Source organism: Temnothorax nylanderi, unplaced genomic scaffold (genome assembly GCF_030848795.1).
Source record: "Temnothorax nylanderi isolate EJ_2023f unplaced genomic scaffold, tnyl_v1.0 TNYL_tig0023_pilon, whole genome shotgun sequence".
NCBI classification, from domain to species: Eukaryota; Metazoa; Arthropoda; class Insecta; order Hymenoptera; family Formicidae; genus Temnothorax; species Temnothorax nylanderi.
This window is the reverse complement of record NW_027249085.1, coordinates 1,566,945-1,590,061: the sequence shown is the minus strand read 5'-3', so window position 1 is coordinate 1,590,061 and position 23,117 is coordinate 1,566,945. Positions and strand designations below refer to the sequence as shown.

Here is a 23,117-nt window from a genome sequence, read left to right as displayed (position 1 = left end):
CGGCCACCGGCCACCGGCCACACCACTCTCACCACTCTCTCACCAGTCGGCAGTCACCAATCACCATTGACCAGGCCGCCACGTCAAGTAAAACGTGAAACTTCCTAGGGCCTCTCCTAGGATTTATATCCTTTCCCTAAACTACGGATTGCAGCTTTGCAGCCAATTGTAGCCCCATCTGTCGTGCATCTGCCCTATTAGTTTTACTTGCGCTATTTGCGTGGTTTGCAGCTTGCGCGCAAATTCTTCGCTCTTTCTGTTTCTCTCTTTTCAAGATATATGTCGCTAAGGTATATGTCGATCTCGCTGATCTCGTCATCTCGTTTCAATTATTTCAATATACTACATACATACATAAATTACACTATTATAGGGATGCAAGATGCAAGTAAAACGATAGAAAGTTTGGATCTTTTTGGCGCTTACCTATGGCATGGCACACGATAATATCAGTTTTATGTCCACGATGAATCCAGTCCGGAGCAGTAGTCCGAGTTCTTCATTCAAGAAAATGTTACGTAATATATATATAGACTGTTTGCTGGATTCGTATTTATGCGATCTGCGCCACATCGGCATAAGTTCTCTAGGTACGACACGTTAAAAGAATATCCGTATCATTTGTGGCCGCCGTATGTCAGCCGGTGCGTATATCCTGTTTAAGGAAGCCCTTTTGGACTTGTACTACACAAATTTCTATACTAAGCCCTTCAGATTCGACATCTTTTTAGGTTTAGTAGCTAAGAAAGCTGATATATAGTACTGTTTCATTGCGAAGAGTTTTATTTTTATAAGAAAGCTTACACAAAATATAGTTACAAGTATGTCATAACATCTCATAGATACGAAGATCCAAACGAACTCTTACAAATATGGAACGAGCGGAAAGCTCTCGGAAACGCTTAAATCTATAAAAATAATGCAAAAAATTCGTAATATATATATTATCACATGGATGTATTAATAAACTATATAAACAACCTTTACCTTCAAAATTGCTGTCTCGGTATCGGCTATTGTTTTCTCGTAGTCTTTTATAACACGTTTTTTTTTTTTTTTTTGCTAAAGTGTCGGTCAATTGTTTCAACTTAGAGGACAAATTGTCCTTCTCTTCTTCCAGGGACTTTATTAGACCTTGAAGCTCCTTTAGCTTCCGCTTTATTTCCTCCAAACCTAGGAAAACAAGTTTCTTTTTCAGTACAGGTCCAACGAGAGGCTGATCATTGAAACGATCAAAGTGATCCCGCTCCTAAAGATATCGAGTCACGATATGGTGGTATTAAGTGTTTGGAGATCTGATATTTGAGCGACAAATTCTTGTTTCGCAATTATGGTGTCTTTAACGCCACGGGATTATGTTAGCACAAGCGTATATTGTACTTGTATTTTGTTTCAAATCTCCAAAATCTGACTAATCAAAAAACTCAAACTAATCTCTTTGTTACGTCATACCAACTCCGCGCGATCTTCCTCGTAAACTTATGAAGTGAAACAAATAATTTTTAAAAACGGGACTTACGTTTGACGATTGCCAGGGACTTTATTTGCACTTCCATTTCCTCCAAACCTAGGAAAACAAGTTTCTTTTTCAGTACAGGTACAGGTACATCCAACGAGAGGCTGATCATTGAAACGATCAAAGTGATCCCGTTCCTAAAGATATCGAGTCACGATATGGTGGTATAAAGTGTTTGGAGATCTGATATTTGAGCGACAAATTCTTGTTTCGGAATTATGGTGTCTTTAACGCCACGGGATTATGTTAGCACAAGCGTATATTATACTTGTATTTTGTTTCAAATCTCCAAAATCTGACTAATCAAAAAACTCAAACTAATCTCTCTGTACGTCATACCAACTCCGCGCGATCTTCCTCGTAAACTTATGAAGTGAAACAAATAATTTTTAAAAACGGGACTTACAAGTTTGGAGAGCAGCTCTGTGTTGTGACATGTTAATACTGGTATGGATTTCTCTCTCCGAATTACTTTCCTACTTTTCGTTTGGCGACTCGATTCTATCTGCCGCCCGTCCGTGCCTTCCTTCAGAATGCGCGAAGGCTTTCCCCTACTCCATCTAACCTTCCGGGTTTATTTATTTTTGTGTTAACGCAATCTAACCGACTCATGCCTATCTCTATTTGAAAGTCGTATACTTATATCTATTCGAAAATCTTACAAAAGAGAAAGAGAGGTCGATGTTTACCAACACGTTATCGGAATTCGGGCGAACGGGCTGTCGGATTTCGGTTTTGGCGCGCGATTTCCCGCGAGCGACGCCTCGCGCATGCGTATCGGGCGCCATAGAAGTACAAAAAGATTTGTCTTTTTCTCGCGTTACGATCGTTACGATCTATACGCATAAAAATCCAGAGAAAATAGAAAATTAAAATCAAGAGACATTCTTATAATCTAAATGTAAAAATCTTTAAATATTTTTAATAGACGTATAATATTATAAATAATTTGACTTTTTAAGTTATACTTGAATAAATTCAAATAATGCAGAAGCATATACATTTAAATGTAAAAATCGTAGTAATTAAATGTGTAGTAAAATGTAAATTATTTTCTATACTACGAGTGTAGAAAGTAATGTACAATTATTTCTCTACTTTGATCTAACTCACTATGTATAAAGGCTGTATTACACTACGGGTTGCGGGCACTGGCGGGCACCTGCCGACAGAAATTATTAAATTTGATTATTTTTAATTTTTCTAATTATAACCGTACACATTTCAGGATCTGCGTAATGCAATCTGACGACAGATAGGTAGCAAAAACCGAGCAGAATCTGTTGTTTCCATTTAAAGCAAGGTATATATGCAATGTCATATGTCGATCTCGCTGATCTCGTCGTCATCTCGTTTCAATTATTTCAATATACTACATACATACATAAATTACACTATTATAGGGATCCAAGGGATCCAAAGATGCAAGTAAAAACGATAGAAAGTTTGGACTTTTTGGCGCCCATCCACGGCACGCGATAATATCAGTTATGTCCACGATGAATCCAGTCCGGAGCAGTGGTCCGAGTTCTTCATGCAAGAAAACGTTACGTAAATGTAAGTTAATTATTGATATAAATGTAGACTTAATTTACGCGGTTCATGATTACGCGTAATCATACGCGTTTATAATATGCAAATCAATTGATATCCCCCTTATACGTTGTATGTATAAAAGGCTAAATTGTGAAAAAAAAGTATTGCCACTATTCTATAATAGCCTAAACACACATTACTATTTCTTGAAATAAATATATGTATTAAAACATCTTCAAATTTTGGAAAAAATGGAAGAAAAAGTTTATGCAGTAGGTAAAGAATATCAATGGAACAAATCTAATGTATGTTTTTATTACACAAATATAGCAATATAATCCTTTTTATTGATAAATCCAAACTGAATATAAATTAAAATTTTACGATAAAATAAAACTAAATTATGTATCTAATATATGTGTTTCTCACAGTTTATATGTCGCATAAAATTAATTTTTACATTAAACATTTTTCACTTTTATTGATATAAAGTAAAGTAAAAATACAAACGTGTGTATATACATATAGAAATAAATATATATAACTTATAAATTATGTTTTATTATACACTCAATCTTATATAATATAATAATTTAATATTTATACATTACGCACGTACGTATAAATCTAATTTTTAAAAAATTATGTTATGTTAATTAATCACTGGATTATATTATGACTTTTATCATTACTATAAATTTATCGTTATTATAATATAATATTAGAAAAGATGTTAAAAAGAAAAAGAAATAAGTCCATTTTTATTAAAAATGTCTCTATAACATTTTGGAAATAATAATATGAAAAAACGCAACGAAAATATCCGGAGTTCTTCTGTTGCTTCTTATTGTTAGATCACGAATAAAAGTTGACATGCGTCCCGACCCGTTGATAAGCACTTGAGCAGCAGGAGATACGGTAATGTCTCGTATAGCCTAATCACTCCTGCGGCACTAGTACTTAGGAACAGGACAGGACTTAATTTTTCCTTTCCCATTGAAGCTTCAGAGATCACATATTCTGCAAACAAAATACATAACGTAAAAGATAAAACAAGAAAAATTAATTTAAATTAAAGATTTACGATTATTACTATTATTTTTAGCTATAACTAATTTTAAAAAGATTTAACTTTATTTTCCTATCAAGTAATCCTTAAAAATTATTTCATAAATTTCTGTAAACAAAATATACGCACGCATCATAAAAACTGTGCAAAAGAATAAACAATAAATTTTAGTGATCTGTAGAACTATGAATGAAGAATACACGACAAATCTCGAGTTACCTTTTCTAAATTTGTTAATAAGATCCTTCAACGTTTCTGCAACGCACATTGCTATATATGAAATATTTGGTGCACTTATCATTAACTGTTCATACGATAATGACGGAGGAAATCTTTATAGGCTTATTTTGTGTGAAATAAAAAAAAAGAACGTGTGTCACACATGCAATGTTCGTGAATTACTGAGTTCCTCCGCCAATTATCTAATCTCACTGAGTATTACCGGCAATATGGACTTATTAGGATTAATTAAGATTCTCTCTCTTTCTCACTCTCCCTTTGCTTCTCTGGTCCTTCTTTTTTTTTGTTTTTTTTCTCCTTTTCCCCTTTCTTTTATCGTACGTGTATATGCGCACATATCTCTAAAAGGAAGAAAACGAGAGAAAGAGGAAGAAGGAAAGGAAGAAAGAAAGATTATTGCTTTTTCTTATGTATAAATTAAAGAATATAAAAAATTAAATATAGAAAATTATAATATCTATGTATATAAACGTTGTAATAATATAGTAATAAGTAATATTTTTCAAAGAAGAATTTTATAAATAGTTATAAGATACTTAAAATTAAATTGAAAATTTGGTCTCTTACCAAATCTTCTCTGAAGGAAAGTCTGTGAAATTATTTAAAAACTTAGCAGCTGGACACCCAGTATACGGTGATGATGCAATGGCAGACGTACTCTATTAAAATAACCTCGAGAAATCATTAAAGTCGTCCACTGTATTCTCCTTTCCCTCTCAATAGTATTCCTTCTTTCTTTTCACCCTCATTCTCTCATCAGGATTACTGGAATATATTTCAATTTTCATGTTTAATTCTTTTATAGTATACATCTTCATATTATTAAAAATAATATAAAAAACATAATATAATAATCATTTTTTATAGTAACATATCAAATAATATATAATATAAATAATATGTAAATATGTTATAACATAAAATTACATAAAATAACTATATATTTCGTAAATTCATATATGGAGGGGTAAAAGCCATAGTGGTGTAAGTCAAATTTTTTAAAATATTGATTCGTGTGCATAAATGCAATCTATACAATATATAAATTGCATCTATGCACACAATTCAATACTTTAAAAAATTTAACTTACACCATTATAGCTTTTACCCCTTCATATATATTAATTTTATAATAAATATATATCTTACATATTTATTTATATGTATTTTGTTGTGCAGGCGCCCATGCGCGCGCGCGCGCGCGCGCGTGTGTGTGTGTGTGTGTGTGTGTGTGTGTGTGTGTGTGTGTGTGTGTGTGTGTGTGTGTGTGTGTGTGTGTGTGTGTGTGTGTGTGTGTGTGTGTGTGTGTGTGTGTGTGTGTTTCTGAAAATATTGAAAAACATTTTTCAACTGTTTTCTAAACATTTGGATATTTTCTTACAATGTAGAAAAATAAAATTAGTTTAAAGTGAAGTCGAAGCTCATATTATTACAAAGATGAGAGAGCAAAGAAGTGAGGGTACAATTGAATCTTTGATTTCGCTGCGTTCCGTGTTTGGCAAGCGGGTTTCTCTTTTTATCAAACGTTCTATTCATCATTCACAGCCTAGCTAGAAATCGTTCTGGTATCAAGATTGCATAAAATGCAATGTAAAAATGTAAAATATATAAATTAAGAAATGGTCGAGCTTAATATAATGAAGTGAAAAATAAGTGATAAAAAATAAACAAATAAACAAAATGTTACGTAAATAATATGTATAATTGAACATGAAAAAATCTGATATAGTATATAAATTAATATTATGTTTATGATAATAATACGTAACTTTTGCTTGTGCGCGCGATGTGAACATTCCATAATAAAATTTTTCAAATAATATATACATATAATAGAATATATATTTTTTATATTTATATATGCAATACACAAGTATATTTTAAATTAAATTATTTATTCTTTTGAAATATATGTATAAGTGAAGATAATGTGTGTGAAAACGTTAATAAAGCAATGCATGTTGTGTTGCTTATTACTTTTTAACATCGCTCGGATTAAATTTTAATCGTTCGTCAAAGAGGATTAGAGATTCAGCTGCAATATCTACATACCAATGCATATACAGGCTGGTATAATAATTATCATCTTTGAAAAAAAAAAATTGAAAACATTAAGCAAAAAATATTAAGAAAACACCAAACAAGATTAAAATCTTTATATTAATATTGAAATTTTTTATTTTATCTTATCTCATTTAATGTTATTTAATTTAATTTTAATGAAAAATTATATAAGAAAAATTATATAATATTGTTTTTTTTCTTGTTTAATCTTTATATTCGATAAAGGTGTTCAAACTTACTCAAATTTATTCAATAATAATGATACACCCTGTAGCAGAACAGCTGACTTTTTTATGTTGGCAGTTGTAAAGATACGAAAAAAACAAGAGAAAAAAGAACAGATTCGCCGTGGGATAAAACAAGAATGAGAAAAAGGGTGGGAGTTGTCAATTAACGTTAATTTCTGCTAATGTCGATGGCTCCTCTCAATGTTCGTCAAGCGCGCTGCACTTTCCCTCCCTTCTCTTAATTTGGAAATAACTCGTTTCTACGATAACATACTGATGTTTAGATACATTTGGGAGAGATAAGAGAAACATTTAAAAAATGAAAAATATTATTATATAGAATACAATAATAATGGTGATAATAATGATGCTAAAAAAGAAGAAAATGACAATTTCAGCGTTTTCTAATTAACAAGTTGATTAATTATTTACATAACAGTTTAATTTTTTATTAGACAACTCACTCCTTCTTAACTCAACGTTAATAATTAGAAAGAAATTAGAAAGAAATTACTAACAATAAATGTCACGCAACTGATTTCATTGATTTAACTTCAGTAGCCGTTAAGAAGAGTTTTGTTTTGTTTATTAACAGCTTCTTCTCAAGTTGCTTTCTCACAGAATATATTATTGGTATTTTAACCCTAGTCGTATCTTTCCTCTCTTATGTCCTATACACTATACTATCATGTGTGCGAGGTGAAGAAGTCATCGCGATAATGAGCGGAGGCCCATGAAGAGAGCAAAGCGCATTTTCAGAATAACAAAATATATATATGTATATATATCTTCTAATATCAATGCGCTTTATTTAAAATTGAAGATTAACAAGGAGAAAAGAAATATAACATTCTGAAATGTTTTCAAATAATTATTAATTATTTAGCAATTTGATTCGACAATGACAAATTAATTAAGAAATAATAAAAGATTGATTAAGAATAAAAAGCGATAAAAAAATTAATCAAGAGTTAAAAAAGGATTGTAGCTTGAAATTTGTTTAAAATGCTTAAATGAAATAAAAAGAACAGTAATAATAAATAATAACTATAAAAGAATGTATCTAGGTAATAATAAAAAAGAAGAAATCTCATCAATTTTTAAGGACATTAATCTGAAGTCTCCTAGAAAAAGTTAGCGTCTCACATTCAATTAACAATTGCTTTCCATATATTTTGAGAATTCTCGCTTTCTTGCCGGAACAATCGCAGGAAATCGAAAGTAACCTTTAACCCTTTACCGCATCGTGCGCGTATGCAATTAATTTTGTGTTGTAATCAGAATTGTTTTACTAGTTCAGAGACAATGTGCACATCTTTCTTTATTATATCTATTATAACATTTATTTATCATGTCTAATAATCTCTAATTAATAAAATTTTTATAGATCTTTCCATTATTTCTATATTATTTATATGGACATATGGACATTATATATATAGATATTCTAATTTTTCCATGATATTTTTATCTTATAGATATACAGCTAAAATTAAATTTGTTCTTATATGAATTAATTGTGATAGTAATTGTGCGATAGTTACAAAAACGTGGATAAAAATTTTAGTAAATATATATTAATATAGCGTGATATATATATGCTTAATACAAGTAAACAAAATTTTAACAAATATATTGATATACATAGTGCAATTAATTATCACTTTTCGAAGATTAATCTCGATGTACAGAGTACAAAGATATTTGAGTAGAATACGAGCGAAACTTTAAAAATTTAATCAAGAAATTACGAATAGATAGAGGACTTAATAATATCGCGTACGAGCGAATAATTAAATTCTGTTAAATATATACCAACTCTTTTTTTTGCAAAAAAACCAACGAAAAACTCTTTTATCAATATAAACTAACGTAGCCAACTTCTTCACGTGCATTCTTCACTCCGTTCGTTCACTAAATGTGCTGAATCGCAGCTTTATTCTCGCGCGTGTTTTACGATTCTACGCGAACGGAATAAAAAAAGAAAGAAACTTCACTGACGAAGCACGCAGTGACTGAGCGCCGTGCACGCTTGATTAGCTTGATATAGTGGTGCACGCACACAGCACAATTCGCCGCAACAACGCACGGCGCAACGACGCGACGACGACTGAGCGCTAAGTGCCGTTGATTGGCTTGATATAGTAGGGCGCGCGAGCGCGCGGCGCAATTGGCTCCGCTGTGCGCGCGGGAAATGATTGGTCAATTTAATCCTAGAATGCGCGCCGCATTAAGCATTCAAACGGCGTTCAGTGCCTATTAACCAACTGCTCGGTGACGAGAAAGGAGATATCCACAGCTACCGTTGTTTTCTGGCAGCGTTTTCTTCTTTCTTTTCTTTTTTTTTACCCTTTCGTTACCCTTTCGACTAATTTAATCCTCAGAACCATTCTCTTCTGACAGCGAAAATTATACATTTTCAGCCCTTAAGTAAAATAGTAAGAAACATATATATCTCTCTCTTTCTCTATTTCTTATCTACGTCTTTCTTTCCCTTCCCTTGTTTCTCGCATACATTTCTATACAAAGTAAGATAAAATACTAATGTGCAATTGAGCAGAAGCAAACAAGGAATGAGATAAAAATAATGGGAAAGAATGGCCAAAAAAAGTCGGAATAATATAAAAGAATAAAAGTCATTTTAATTTTCATAAATGTTAATTTGATTCACAATGTTATATCTTAAATTTATATAAAATATTGTTTATTTTTTTGTAATTTAATTTAACTTTGTGTAAAAAACTATGTTAAAATTTGATGTATTTTAATTTCTCTTTAGATTCTTAATCCTAACTCGCCACACTCCGGTCCAGTGGACCGCTGAACGTTTTTCGGTTTTCTAGTTTTCACATAATAACATAATTTTCTAGTTTCCTTATAATAAGTTCAGTTCAAAATCAAATCATTTTTTTGACTTGATATTATCATAAACATTTTATTTAGAGTCTGTATTTCCAATTTCTACAGTACAAGCTTAAAAATATTAATTAGAATGAAAATGACGATGCGACCAAGTCGAGCGGTCTCACGGATCGGAGTGTGGCGAATTAAGGACTCGAAAAATAAGTGTGGCTAGCTAGGGTTAAACGTTCTTTTTAATGTTAGTTACGCCACTGTTTTTTCCCCTACTTCCGTGGCTTCATCGTCGGTCACTCCGTGCCGCCATTTTTTTCTCTCCCACTCGTTCTGAGTCAATTTACCAATTGAAATCAGTGTCGGTCGCGGCACTGAATAGTCCGCCAACCGACGGCGAATGATCTTGTCTCTCCTTTCCCCTTTATCTATCTAGATGGGAGCTGTTATCAAACTATTCACCGGTCCAGCAAGACCCTCATTCAAATTCCGCGACGAGATTACGCGTTCTCGTCGTAGATTATATCCCATAATCCCATTGATTGTCAAAACTGAAATGTAAAAAAGCACGAAAAATTTTAGAAGTTTAACTCGGGAATTGAAGGAAAAGGAATAAATTAAAAATTAAGGGAATTTTTAATTTACGAAATGTTTAGTTTTTATTTTTATACTCGTGCCGAGAATAAGCACACAATTTCAGTATTCTATAAAACATCTATAAAATTTCAGTATTCTATAAACTTTATTTTCATACCAGCTTCACGTCGATTGCGCCTATTAGCATGTAAAGTAATCGTGCCGAAGTGAATTTTTCAAATCATCACCTACGGCACTACTACTTAGCAGACAAATAAGCTACCGAATTAAAAATTTTATTTTCCCTTAATTATTCTTCTTAAACATCATCGATTCGATCACCGATATTCTATCATATAAAATCCATGTTACTATTGATATTAATTATCTATATTGGATACATAAATTATGCGTTAATAGATGTGTACGTTGCAGAGAGTATCGAAAGTCAAATTGATGCCTTTCAAGTTTTTTTTTTCGTTCGAATATGTACTATTTACATTTTTCAAAAAGGTATTAATGAATGCAATTGACAGACGTGAAAAGGATAGTTAGATTTGTGAACGCACCAACGAGCGTTCTAATGGTGCTTCGCCCATTGTTACGGTCACAAATCGAAATGTCCTTATTATCGCTATTTCCGTAAAATTTATATTGTTTTTTAAGAATCTGAAACAAAATTAGCGTAAGATTAGTACATATCAATGAGTATATATATATATATATATATATATATATATATCAATTAGTATATATCAAAGAAAAAAAAATATATATACGTGTATATATTGTATAAATATATATTTCAATGCTCACACACACACACACACACACACACACACACACACACACACACACACACACACACAATTGTGACATAAAATTCATGTGGTAGAAAAATATATTTAAAAGTAAAATTTTATATAGGTACATTACTAAATCTAGGAATTGACAGGTAAATATATCCAAATTTTATCCATAAAAAAATCATGTAACGAAACTTTAATATACATTATGCCACTTACGCTCTCGAAACCCTATAGCGATTTTATGACGACCGCGACTTTCCCATGCGGGTCTATTTTACCAAAGTGAAGCGATATTGCTACACAATGCCGATTACTTGGTCTTTTCTCTTTTCATTTGTCATCTTTCGATCGGACGTACATGTGAACGAGTTAATCGCTTATAAAGGAACCAATTTTCGAGGAATCGTCAAAGCCAATGCGAAAGCTGAAAGTCAAAATATCGACTGTTCTCACAATATAAAACCGTATATCTTAAAAGAAGTACGTTTTCAACAAAACCTACTTTCAACAGAGAATTGTGTTCTAAATATATATATCGTGTTGGATACTTTACACGGATGATTTGCGAATTGCAAGCTTATTCCAGTCTTTGATACCAGTGCTTCACACAACTATCAATTCACTTTGACACGTCGTAGGAGTATGATTGGTATCTATATGTAGCAGCAGCCTCAGATGGAATGCCACGAGAAATTGCCAACAAGTTACACATGCACAGGTGTTTCTTAAGATATCACGTGTGTCTGCTGCCATATGTCCGTTTGTCCGTCTCTCTATCTTTGATATCATTTTACATTCGAGATCTCTCTGCAACACTTTTCAAGTAAATTTAATTTCATCCTCTTGCTATCGCAGAGCGATCTTTTTTTTTTTTGCTTTATATTATTTTCCTATTTATTATCGTAATAAATAAAATGTCAGCTCACCAATTTTCGGAAAATATTCGAGATAATAAAATGTATATAATAAAAAAAAATTAATAACATTTTTTACGTTTCTCAGAACGAAGGGATATGTTGTTCTTAATCTCACTTTGATTTAAGTTATTTTAACTTTGAGAAATTTAAACGGGAATATAGTTAAAAGTAAAAAAATAGCTTTAGATAAATACTCGGTTCTTTGTAAAAAAAACTCAGAATCAAAGTTTTACGGAGCTACGGTTTGTCGAAAGCGATTCAGGGGAGCGAGTGTTATTAAATTGGATAGAATGCGGTGCGTGGGCCCAGGCCGGATACTCGCCGAATGAATCTCATCCCAAGAGAGAGGAAGTCCGAATTAAGTCGAGAGTAGCTACTGTCAAGGGGTTACAACCTTACAACCAAGTTCTCTCTGGTATCCCATATAAACTATAAACTTGTCGCGACCCCATTCGTCTCTTGATTGATCGATAATATTCTAATGAATTATGGTACTGTGAAGATATTGTCATATTGTGTCGAATTGTGCTGTGAAATAACAGATGATAAAAATAGAAAATTCAAACCAACAATACGTAAAATGATAAAAAAGTGATTATGGCTTTCCATTTACTGACACAAGTCACCACAAGTGTCGTTCTGTCTTTGTTACTCATTGAATGCCAAGAAAGATAGAACGTCGTTTGTGTCGACTTGTGTCATTAAATGGAAAGCACCCAATGTAGACAAAATAAGAAAAAGCATAAACAAAGCAAAATAAAACTCGTAAAATGTATTGTAATAATTTTTAATAACAAGGTAACATAATATATAATTTTTTTTTTATAAGAACTTAAAAGAAGCAAACTCGGCGCAAAATTTGAATGTACAGAATGTGATAATAAAAGAATTAAGACTTATTAAAATTGTTTGACCCTGAGCTGCTTCTTACATCGTATACTATTTCTAATAGTTTCATATTTTGAGAGAGGTGGGAACGATTAAAGAAGAAAAAGGAATAGCAAACTAGTTTCATAAAATAGTAGAAAAAGATGAAAAGAAAAGAATATAGAGATTTTTTTATAAGAGATTATTTATTATAATATATAAATGCAACTGTGTGCTTATTGTACATAAACTTAATTCTAACTTTTTTAACATATTTCTATACATATATATTACATGATATATATTTAAATATCGTAATTACTATAATTATTATTTCATGATATTTTATAAATTATATTACACGCATTTTACCATCTATGACATACTTCTATATGCAATTGTACAAGATAATTTGTAATTGTTCATAATTTAACCTCTTTCGCAAATAATGTCCACCACGCTGGGCTCCATCAAAACAGGGTCCAAACATCTATGTACTGCGCTACCTAAAATCTCGTCCAGCAAAAAGTGAACCACACTACAAACAATAACATTAACATAAATATAACTAAATTATTTATTTTAATTTACAAAGTTAAATCGAAATCTTACTTTTCATCTGACACAAATGGCCACAAATAAGTTTGCAAATAATGAGTGTCTACTTGGATTTGTTGTAAACCGTACTTGCTGAATGTTCGTAATCTTACACCCTCGAGGAAAGTCTGTGTACAAATTACCAGAAAATATTAAAGAAAATTAATAATTATATGATTTTATTATTTAATATAACAACTTTTTTATATAACAATAATTCCTTTATATAATAATATCTTATAATCTTATAAAAAATTACTGTTATATAAAAAAATATTGATTTACATTTTTATTCAACTAGATGTAAGCATGGCAAAAGCATGAAACATATTGCGTAGTGAACGATGACAGAGTTGGAAGGATGAATCAACTTCATAAAGTGAATAATGACTGTGCTATTTTGTCATTGCGACTACTCTGCACCTGAGCGATCATTACGCCAGTACATTGCCTGCTAAAAATTTTATTCTACACGAATTTTTACCGCTTTATACATTAGAAAATAATATAAAAAATAAGTAATCATATTATATAAATAAAAAACGAATACAACAAGCTAATATTGATCTAATTAATAACAAAATAATGAATAAAAATAAATAATAAGTAAAAATTGAATAAAATAACATTACATTATATTACATTAAATAAAGTATTATTTTATTATTATTATTAAAGTAGTATCTATATTATTATTAATATCACCTTTAAGCTTATTTTGATGATTCCTGTTAGAATAGATGCCTTGTTGAATTGCACAGATGAGAATATTTCGATTCGTTCGGAGAATAGTTTGTGAATATTCGTCACTAGAGAGGAATCGATATGGCTAGGTGTGTAGGATGACCAATTTGATCTATAGTGTTGCCTAGATATGCTAACACTAGAATAAATTTCGATTATATACTCCAAAGCCAACATTTAACGATCAAATAATAAATTTCAGAATATGAATGAAAAATTACATATTGTACATATTTAGAGAATCTCTAAAGATTTGTATTATTATATTTTATATCAACACTTTTCAAATAACTTTACATGAAAATTAGATATGTTAAAAAAGAAAAATTATTCAAGTGAAAATCTTTTACCTATGAGTCTTCCTACTACTATCGCTACTTCTATCGACCTGACCATCATTGTTGTTATATAAAGCGGCAACTTGCGCATCAATGGCAGTTACATCTTCAACAACCCTCTTCATAACAGCTCTCACGGTTCTAGGTTCAATTGTGTGCAACCAATCTCTGGTCTCTACAGATTTCCTTAGCATTTGTGATACTGCTAATCCCTGAATTCGCACATAATGATTCAACAAATTCTGAGCAGCCTCTTGAAAACGATCGCATATTTCTGACTCGGGAGTTATGATATTTTCCGACGACACATATTGATCGATATTAAAAAGATCGTCAAATTTCGTGAGCTACAAAGCGCACAAATAAAATATATCACTATATCATTATCATATAAAAACACTTTTATGATGCATTATAATTAAAACATTTTTTAAATCTTTTTATCTTTAAATACCAGATGACGGACGTTGCTCTCCTTATACTCGATGCACATTTTACTGAGCAGAAGTAATAAAGTAGGCGGAAATTTTGACACGTCGGATCCATTGCAAAATCCAGCTACTGTAGCTGTGAGATGATGTAGAAAACCGATTACTAATCCTTCTCTCACTTCATCCACACAGAAACTTTGCAAAAATTGTATTTTTATACTATTTGGCAAGTCTAGCTGTAAAAATACCTAGAACAATTATAACCAATTTAAATTTCCATCGTTCACATTTACATATTTGAGAAATGAAAGGTAAGGAAATAAGAAACCTAAAAAATTGAATAAAGAGTAATTGAATAAGAGTTTGGAGATACAAACCGATAAATCTTGTAGGACTCCTTTAACTTTTTCTATAGTGGGCATAATGAGCATAGCCTGAAGTTCCGCTAAACCCTCATCGCTATCTTGTGGGACTTTAGCAGCTAAAGTCTGCCTTACTTTCGCTAAAATCTCACTCAAGTGTTGTTTCAAACTATGCAAATGGTTGCGACATTGTTTTCGGCCAGCATTTACAACAAGATCAGTTCCAATTCTGCAAAATAATTATCTTAATTTACTTTACTAGTCTTTTATTCGTGATTACCACTTATTATATACTATTTATAATATACTAGTTTTATTTATTATGCCATTCTATCTTTACACATAGATTTTATATTCCAAATTACTTTTATACTTTATTTAATGTTTTTTTCCCATTACCTGGCAAAGTCTGTTTCCTTGGACAACATATTCATTTCTTGCAGTTTGCGATGAAATTTGTCAAGAGCTCTTACTAAAATCGCTGTATCAGCTACATCCTCCACTCTTTTGCCCATCAAATCAAAATATTTTTTCATATTGCTCACAATAAACTTATTCAAGTGATCCACAGCTCTTATTTCAAAGTCATCAACTAAATCGTTGTCTTCCAATGGTCGATTTATGAATATATCCTTATAGGAAGTTACAATCAAGCATAAATTATTAAGAAATCCCGAAGAAGCCATGTCTACGAACTCTATAATATCATTTTCGCACATATCTTTCAAAATATCTAATTGTTCTGTTAATCTTCCTTCGGCATGTATCAGGAATTCAGTGCATAATGAATCAGCTGGTTCTTTTAACTGCAGTAAAAGATCTATATTTTCGGCTAAAGCCTTAGTGGAAGCGTCTCTCTTATGAATTTGTAATCTAAGTTTAGATTTTAATTCTTCCAAAATGTCCTCGCAATCTTTTTGGATACCTTGGAAGGATGGCATGTTACTGTATTGATTTAAAACTCTTTGTGCATGAACGTAATCTTGAACTGCCTGAAAAGTAATCGCTTATCACTTATAATTTGAAAATTAGCGTAAGAAATGTTATATTATTATTATTATATGTTATATATATATACCTATATATATTATACATTCATATATAAAAAAGTATACGTACTTCTGCATATTTTTCTTCATTTATTTTGTCCTTAAGATTGCCAGGCAGTTTAAAAAGAAACTGCAATTTTTTCAACAGACTGTGTACAGAGGACAGTTTAGCAATTTGCTGTCTTGTTCCGTGTAAAGTTGAAGAGATCTGCTCCGAAAAAGAAGTGATGCTTTCCATATTCTTAGCTAAAAGATCCATACTATCCTCCATCTCCTTGAAATCTGTCTTCATCTAAAATGTATTTAGAAAATTAAAAATGAATCTAATAATTTCATAAAAGATGATTTACCTTGCGTATAGTATCGGTAGCAGATATAAACTTATTATAATTTTCGTATACCAAAGTCTGCATGTCGGAATGTAAAGCTTGAGTGTTTTTTATTATTTCTGCTTCGCGATCCATAATTTGCTTTAGCGTGCACTCCTATATATAATAACACTGATAAATAATCGAAAAAAAGTGTAAACAGCATCTTGCTTTATTATATAAAATACAAGATGTATTCCTTCAAACATGTATAAAGAATGAAGGGCTTGTTTATAGAACTTACTCAAGTAAACTTACCTTTAACAACTTTTGAAAATACATGTCAGAATTGAAATGTTGCCCATTGATGTCATAGGGATTATTAGTACTTTCTGCCATCTTTTGTCAATCTTTTTCTTCAATAAGTCTCGCTTGCTTAATCCTCGACGTTTTAAATCTCTAATCTGTCAGACTTTTAGGTAATAAAAAATAATATTGATAAAAGAAATTAAATGGAATCTTGTAAAATCAAAGAATCGAAGAATTGATTTACGCATAAACTATCTTAAATCTATATTTAAAAAAATGAAGATTTTACAAAAACCAATAAGCTTGCAAGTTGTACATACAATTTTTCCATTTTGCTAAAACTATAGTCTGGAGATTATATATGTATATATAAATGGATAATTTGTCAAACTCTCTCTTTCTCCACTGTATATAAGGTATTAGTATTAAAATGTGTTACCTGTTGTAATACCTTAGAAGATCTTTAAATACACTTCGTATAAAGCTGAACAAACTTTGGTCCTTGGACAAATGGTTTACAATCCTTATAAAATTGTAACTGCAACGGAGCCAAAAGGATGGTGAGATCCATGTATGATATTTTTCTCCAGAAAGTCAACGACTATAGCACTAAAGAAAAATGTAATAAATTAATTGATGCTTCATTGCCACGTCGCAATTTTTTATCACAAATAATACTTTGGTTACTAGTGTACTCATTCCCCCAACCAACAATATTAATTTTATTATTTATATGCATATATACGTACATTTTTCACTCTCATAAGAGAGTGAACTATTTTATTTTGTTAACGCATTAACAAGTGTCGGCAGTTATCAAACTGTCTGTGATATTTGTAGGTTAAGTCTCTGTATGCTTATTTCAGTGCTTGAGTGCTCTAGATTCTAGATGCACGAAGGTAACATAACCTTAAATCATCGTACGAAAGCGCAACAAGTGCACGAAACTCCTTAAATAAATTTACAATATCTTTCCAATAATAGATATTTTCCAAATCTCAATGAAATAAAGACTTTGAAGTGCTGTCTGGAATTTTATTCGCTACATAAAAAACAGTTTGATTAAAAGGTAAGATTATAAATGGTCGTACGTACTTTTGGTAGAACAAACTTTGAAACTGCAACAAAATAAAAAGAAATATCGCGAATTTCGTGAAACTGTGAGAGAAGTAATACAATCAGTTTTAAATTGAGCTCAATCTCGTTGCTATCGCTTTTATTGACTGAATTTTTTGAATTTTCTATACTTAACCTCTTTTGAGCAATCTCAATGAACAAGAGCAAAGAATTATTATAAATTAATTAATAATAAGTAATATATAATTAATTTTAAAGTATAACATAGATGTAAAGCACAAACTAGTGTCTTTAAGTTGTTTTTGTTTTCTCTTATTTATTGACTGTAAACATCTTCGATATAATTCGAATTATTTTCAGTTGCAACAGAAGAATATTGTGAAGAGCCGATTAAGAATTCTGTCTCGAGATGCAGAGTTAATTTCTGCATCAATTGTACCATGAATCGTGAAGAGGAAGAACATTTTCAAAAAGAAAATCTTTGGAAATTATAATTTAAATTGTGAACTGTGAAAGACTCGTAATTTGAAAATTTCTTGAACTGTGAGAATAACAGTTTTGATGGTGTTATAAAGAGAAAATATTTGATAGCTATTATATCAATTTTAAACTTTGAAAAGGAAAGATTTAATCTGTTTTAATCTGTGACAACTCTAATTTAAACGAAGGAAAAGATTTGTAAAGGCTTAGTTTCTGAAAGCAGCGACTTAACTATAAACTATGGACAGAAAAGATCTGAGAATTTCTTTATATTTGTGGACCACTCTTTCAACTATGAAGAAAAAAGATTCAAAAACCATATTTTCAAGTTAAAACTACAAGAATGAATAATTCAAAAGCTGCTTGATTTTTCAGATTTATAACTTGAATTTTGAACTACGAGCCACATTGATTTGCTTTTGAGAGCTACAATATCTCAATCATGCCACATCCTTGCGTCGTCTGCGGCCGTTCACGCATGAACCCTAATAATCGTGAGGAGGAGTACATGTTTTTCGGCTTTCCGGTGAATGACGAAACTCGTTGCTGTCGTTGGTTAGAGTTCTGTGGTCGTGAGGACCTCTACAAACTCACAAAAAAGCAGCTTCTTCAGCGTATGGTCTGCTCCAAGCATTTTCAGCCCAAAGATTTCCTTAATGAATATTTGGACCGTTTAAATTTCAATGCAGTTCCATCGGTTTATGATCCTAAGCAAAGCTTGTATAATATAACATGTGTTCTTTGTGGAAGAACACGAATAGATCCACCTTCAGCGGCTTACGATGGAACAACCTTTCATCATTTTCCTGGAGAAGAATTCCGCTGTCTTAAATGGTTGGACTTTGTTGGTGTGGATTCTTATTACAGGCTAACAAGGAAGGAAATACTTTTCTGCTATATCTGTTCCAAACATTTTGATCGTTCCCAATTTGTACCAGGATTTAAGGGAAGATTAACGGAAAATGCAGTTCCTAGTATTCGTGATCCAGACCAATTGGATCAAACAGAATCATCTATTATCGAGTCACAGGCTGAACCAAGACTTTTCAGCCCTTCAGATAAAAGCAAAAAGCTGGAACCGCTGCCTATTAAGGTATTGGAAAGCCAGGCTTGTGCAGCTTGTGGTCGGTTAAGATCTGATCCGAGGAACAAGATTGAACGTTACAAGTTCCATCCATTCCCGGCATACGAAATAGGTCGATGTTTGCGCTGGTGTCAATTCTTGGGCCGGGAAGATTTACTTAAAATGTCGCCCAACCAAATACGCAAACTCGTACTTTGTTCAAAACATTTTCAGACCGGCCAAAGCTTCCACAAAATCGGCCCATGTGATGCGGTTCCCACAATTAAGGACATTTCTGAATCTGAAAATATTATGGAACAAAATGAGGATGATCAGGACCTTGGAGAAGTCGGCAAAGACCCTTCCAAAGTTCTTAAGCGTTGCTCCAGGCCATTGGTATCCAGCAAAAAACCAAAAATAGACAACAAACCTGCGCCATTAGCAAAGAAACGAGGAAAATCCCGAAGACCGACTTCTATTAATATTCCTAGACCTATGCCCAGCAATTTAGAGGGCCAAGTGATTAGAAAACTACCTCTTCCATCTACAACCAATTGGAAGTTCCAGTTGGGAGATCAATTGCAGCCAATTACAATTAATAATATCCCTTCGAATATTATAAATAATCAGGCAAATATTAAAAAAATTATAGTGCCGTTTACCGGAGATATATCAACTCTTGGTACTCCGATACCAGTTCATAGTTTATCAAGTATTCCCCCAGGACTACTAATCAAAATAAATTTGCCAGAACAAGAACAGCAACCACAACAACAGCAGAAATTGTCAAAGGCGAAAAAGCAAAACAAGACAAGGAATGTGACAAGTAGTCCAAATGAACTTGAAATTTGGGAAAAGAATAACGGCCAAGCTTCTGTTACATTGCAAAATACGAAACGAAATATAGATAAAAATGTAGTAGAGCTATCAATTTCTTCAGAACCTGCAGAAGAGACTTTTAATTCTAATGAAATAGAAATGCAGGATGAAGTGATTCCGCAGTTGGAGATTTTAGAAGATGGAGTACAGGTCAGTGTTGAACAAAATATTTTCTTGTTTGTTATTAATAACGATTATACGATTATACGAATATACAATTGCAAATGTATTTAAGAATAGCAATTATTTGTAACTTCGTAATTGTATTTTTAGTAATTAAAATGTCACCGATAATTTAGAGCAATCAAGTTTATACATATAAGCAGTGTCCTTTTCTTGTAAATAAAATACAATAATATACAAGTGTGCTAAAATGACAATTGAAATATATGAAAATTAACGAATAAATAAATAAAAAATTATTTTGCATTTGTAATTGTATTCATGAATAATAATTCACTTTAATAACTCTTAATACTAATGCAGGTAAAAGGAGAACAGTATTTCGAGGAGTTGGAGAAAGTGAAGAAAATTCCGGCGAAGAGAAAGAAAGTAAAGCGACAAAAAAGAATTACGGGAACCACGAGAAGAACTATGTTTCCTATCAAGAGTGAAATTAAATATTTCTTTAGAAAAATGATACCGCTAATGCGTCGGCTACCGACACAGGCTAGGGCGACGTTGAAATTGTCAATCGTTAACATGGTAATCGATCAACTCTGAAGTTGCAAAAATATATATTTTAGAATCAAGATTTTTACATGAGTTTGTTGATTAGAAAATACTTGACGAAATTTACGAATACTATTGCACGAATTGCTTGCATCTTTTTGAAAACAAATATTTAATACACTTTCTCGACGAGACAAGCTCTTCAATTACTTTGTCATATAGGATAATGTTCAAAAATGCCTCAAAAGTTTACTTATTTATTTGAACAATACAAACGATTGAAAAAATGTTTCGCAAAATAACTTTTAAAAATGAAGGAAAAATCCAAGAATTGAATTATAATTTTATGTTTTGTGCATAAATAATGATTATAAAAATAATTTGTTACATTTCTACGATTTAACTATCGATGCATATTTATAAGCTCATAATTTAATATTTGTAGCAAAAACTCAATTTAAGCATTAAAGTTAATAATGATAATTTTGTTTGTGATAGTTTTGTCAATAATTTGTATGCAGCAAAATTTAAAAGCCATGATATAAATAAATTTGAATGATATAAATAAATACAAATGTAATTTTGCGAAAAATTGTGCAATCAATTTTGGAAATGGCGTTTCTTATAGCGAATTCGGGCGCTTGCACTAGTGCACACTGAGTGCGCACTAAGGCTTGTTCTTAATCAATTGATATATTTACAGATCATCTTAAATACTTCTTAGTCTATAAAATGAGTTGTACAGCATCCATATAGATATTACAGATTGTTTTTTTGGCTAAAAAGTTTTTAAATGTGTATTTAAGCAACTTTAAATATAAGAACAGTGTGCACCAGTGCAAGCGCCCAAATTCGCTATTAGAACAAAGGAATCGTCGAGCAAAAAAGTGGATGGAGTTTGAAAACTGGCCTAGTTTACACCGTGCGTTTAGGCCGCGACCTATACCTTATATTCAACCCAAACACGATAGGTCGCGACGATGTAAACAGTTGCGACCTCGCTTGGGTCAGGTCTCTTTTTCGCGTGCCCTGACCTAAATTAGGCGTAGACCTAAAGTAGGACGTAACGCGTGTAAACGCAGGTGACCTAAAGATCGCCTAAAGTGCAGAGAGTGTACCAATAAATACTGGATACTGGATTTTTATCTATATTCGACCAAAAGTATCATAGGTCTACATGGTGTAAACGTTTTGTTTAGAAGCCTATTTTAGGTCAGGGCATAGGTCAGGTCGCGATCAGGTCGCACGGTGTAAACTAGGCCACTGAGTGTTTAGATTTTGAAATACATTTCTAAAAATCACTATGATTATCTTTCACAAAATTACATAATTTACAAGTTTGCCGTTTTTGTCACCGATTCGAAGTCCTCTTTTAATTTTATTTAATAAGTTTAATAAACGCACATATTAATTAGCTGCGTGTTCTGTATTAATAATGGTGGGTGCATGTATGTGTGCGCTCGCGCGTTACTACACACACTCACACACACATACACCTACATAGCTAGTGCACATTTTGTAGTATGAAAATGGCAATTGACAGAGAAATTGTGCTACAAAGAAGAACCATTGTTGTGTATATTTTTCTCTTTCCCTCTAAGGTAGCGGTAATCTTCATATTTTATTTTTCAATTATGGATTTCTGGTCCTTCTTGGACAATGTAATATATACGATATGATAAAATATCTGATGATATTATACATATTATAGATAAAGACCTTTTTTTAGTAGAGATAGATACCACAAGCAAATTATTCATAAATATCTTCACATCTTTCACAATTTATGGAGGGGTTTTCTTGATAGACGATCTAAAGAAACTTTTTGAAAATAATTAACGATTGCTTGAAAAGAAATGGTATAATCAAAGATACCTTTCAAGTATAAAAACAGTTTCTCTGTCAAATAAAATAAACACAGATCTTGCAGAGAAAATTTATATGAATGCTTGAGCTATATACGTACATTGTATATTAATCATTAAATATATTATTTTTAAGGAATATTTCTCTTCTACAACACACAATACATAAACTCATTTTTAAAAGGAGAAAAACTATCTCTCTTTCGAGATATATAGAAATATGTTCATAATCGAAGAATATTATTTTTACTATGTATTTATATAAGGCA

General features: G+C 31.7%; 3 protein-coding genes and 1 long non-coding RNA gene across 9 annotated transcripts; 1 reads left to right on the top strand and 3 right to left on the bottom strand.

The window, feature by feature from the left end:
- The first annotated feature begins 136 nt into the window (after nt 1-136).
- On the top strand, nt 137-22,987 carry LOC139769603 (uncharacterized). Of its 4 annotated transcripts, none has more exons than XM_071700846.1 (7): nt 137-290; nt 374-513; nt 2,745-2,819; nt 2,920-3,073; nt 17,679-17,881; nt 18,250-20,461; nt 20,798-22,987. In XM_071700846.1, the coding sequence occupies exons 6-7, from the start codon at nt 18,812-18,814 to the stop codon at nt 21,032-21,034; spliced, it is 1,887 nt and encodes a 628-aa protein (XP_071556947.1). In that variant the 5' UTR covers nt 137-290; nt 374-513; nt 2,745-2,819; nt 2,920-3,073; nt 17,679-17,881; nt 18,250-18,811; the 3' UTR covers nt 21,035-22,987. The 4 variants fall into 4 exon arrangements, with proteins under 4 accessions (XP_071556947.1, XP_071556946.1, XP_071556944.1 ...); XM_071700845.1 differs by having other exon boundaries at nt 374-590; XM_071700843.1 differs by having other exon boundaries at nt 374-644.
- On the bottom strand, nt 761-2,059 carry LOC139769608 (uncharacterized). 2 transcript variants are annotated; one of them, XR_011717604.1, is made up of 4 exons: nt 1,923-2,059; nt 1,520-1,567; nt 988-1,173; nt 761-908 (listed from the first exon to the last, which is right to left on the bottom strand). XR_011717604.1 is itself a non-coding variant. In XM_071700851.1 (3 exons), the coding sequence occupies exons 1-3, from the start codon at nt 1,626-1,628 to the stop codon at nt 865-867; spliced, it is 339 nt and encodes a 112-aa protein (XP_071556952.1). In that variant the 3' UTR covers nt 761-864. The 2 variants fall into 2 exon arrangements, 1 of the variants encoding a protein (XP_071556952.1); XM_071700851.1 differs by lacking the exon at nt 1,923-2,059 and having other exon boundaries at nt 1,520-1,628.
- LOC139769610 (uncharacterized) lies at nt 3,352-10,292 on the bottom strand. Its single transcript, XR_011717605.1, has 2 exons — nt 4,929-10,292; nt 3,352-4,702 (listed from the first exon to the last, which is right to left on the bottom strand). It is a non-coding gene; the product is annotated as an uncharacterized lncRNA (long non-coding RNA).
- On the bottom strand, nt 12,862-17,712 carry Vps51 (vacuolar protein sorting 51). Of its 2 annotated transcripts, none has more exons than XM_071700841.1 (12): nt 17,562-17,712; nt 17,252-17,421; nt 16,822-17,160; nt 16,546-16,680; nt 16,266-16,487; nt 15,546-16,138; nt 15,162-15,375; nt 14,808-15,032; nt 14,366-14,700; nt 13,977-14,154; nt 13,287-13,399; nt 12,862-13,212 (listed from the first exon to the last, which is right to left on the bottom strand). In XM_071700841.1, the coding sequence occupies exons 3-12, from the start codon at nt 16,900-16,902 to the stop codon at nt 13,104-13,106; spliced, it is 2,205 nt and encodes a 734-aa protein (XP_071556942.1). In that variant the 5' UTR covers nt 16,903-17,160; nt 17,252-17,421; nt 17,562-17,712; the 3' UTR covers nt 12,862-13,103. The 2 variants fall into 2 exon arrangements, with proteins under 2 accessions (XP_071556942.1, XP_071556941.1); XM_071700840.1 differs by having other exon boundaries at nt 16,822-16,975.
- Nucleotides 22,988-23,117: the final 130 nt, after the last annotated feature.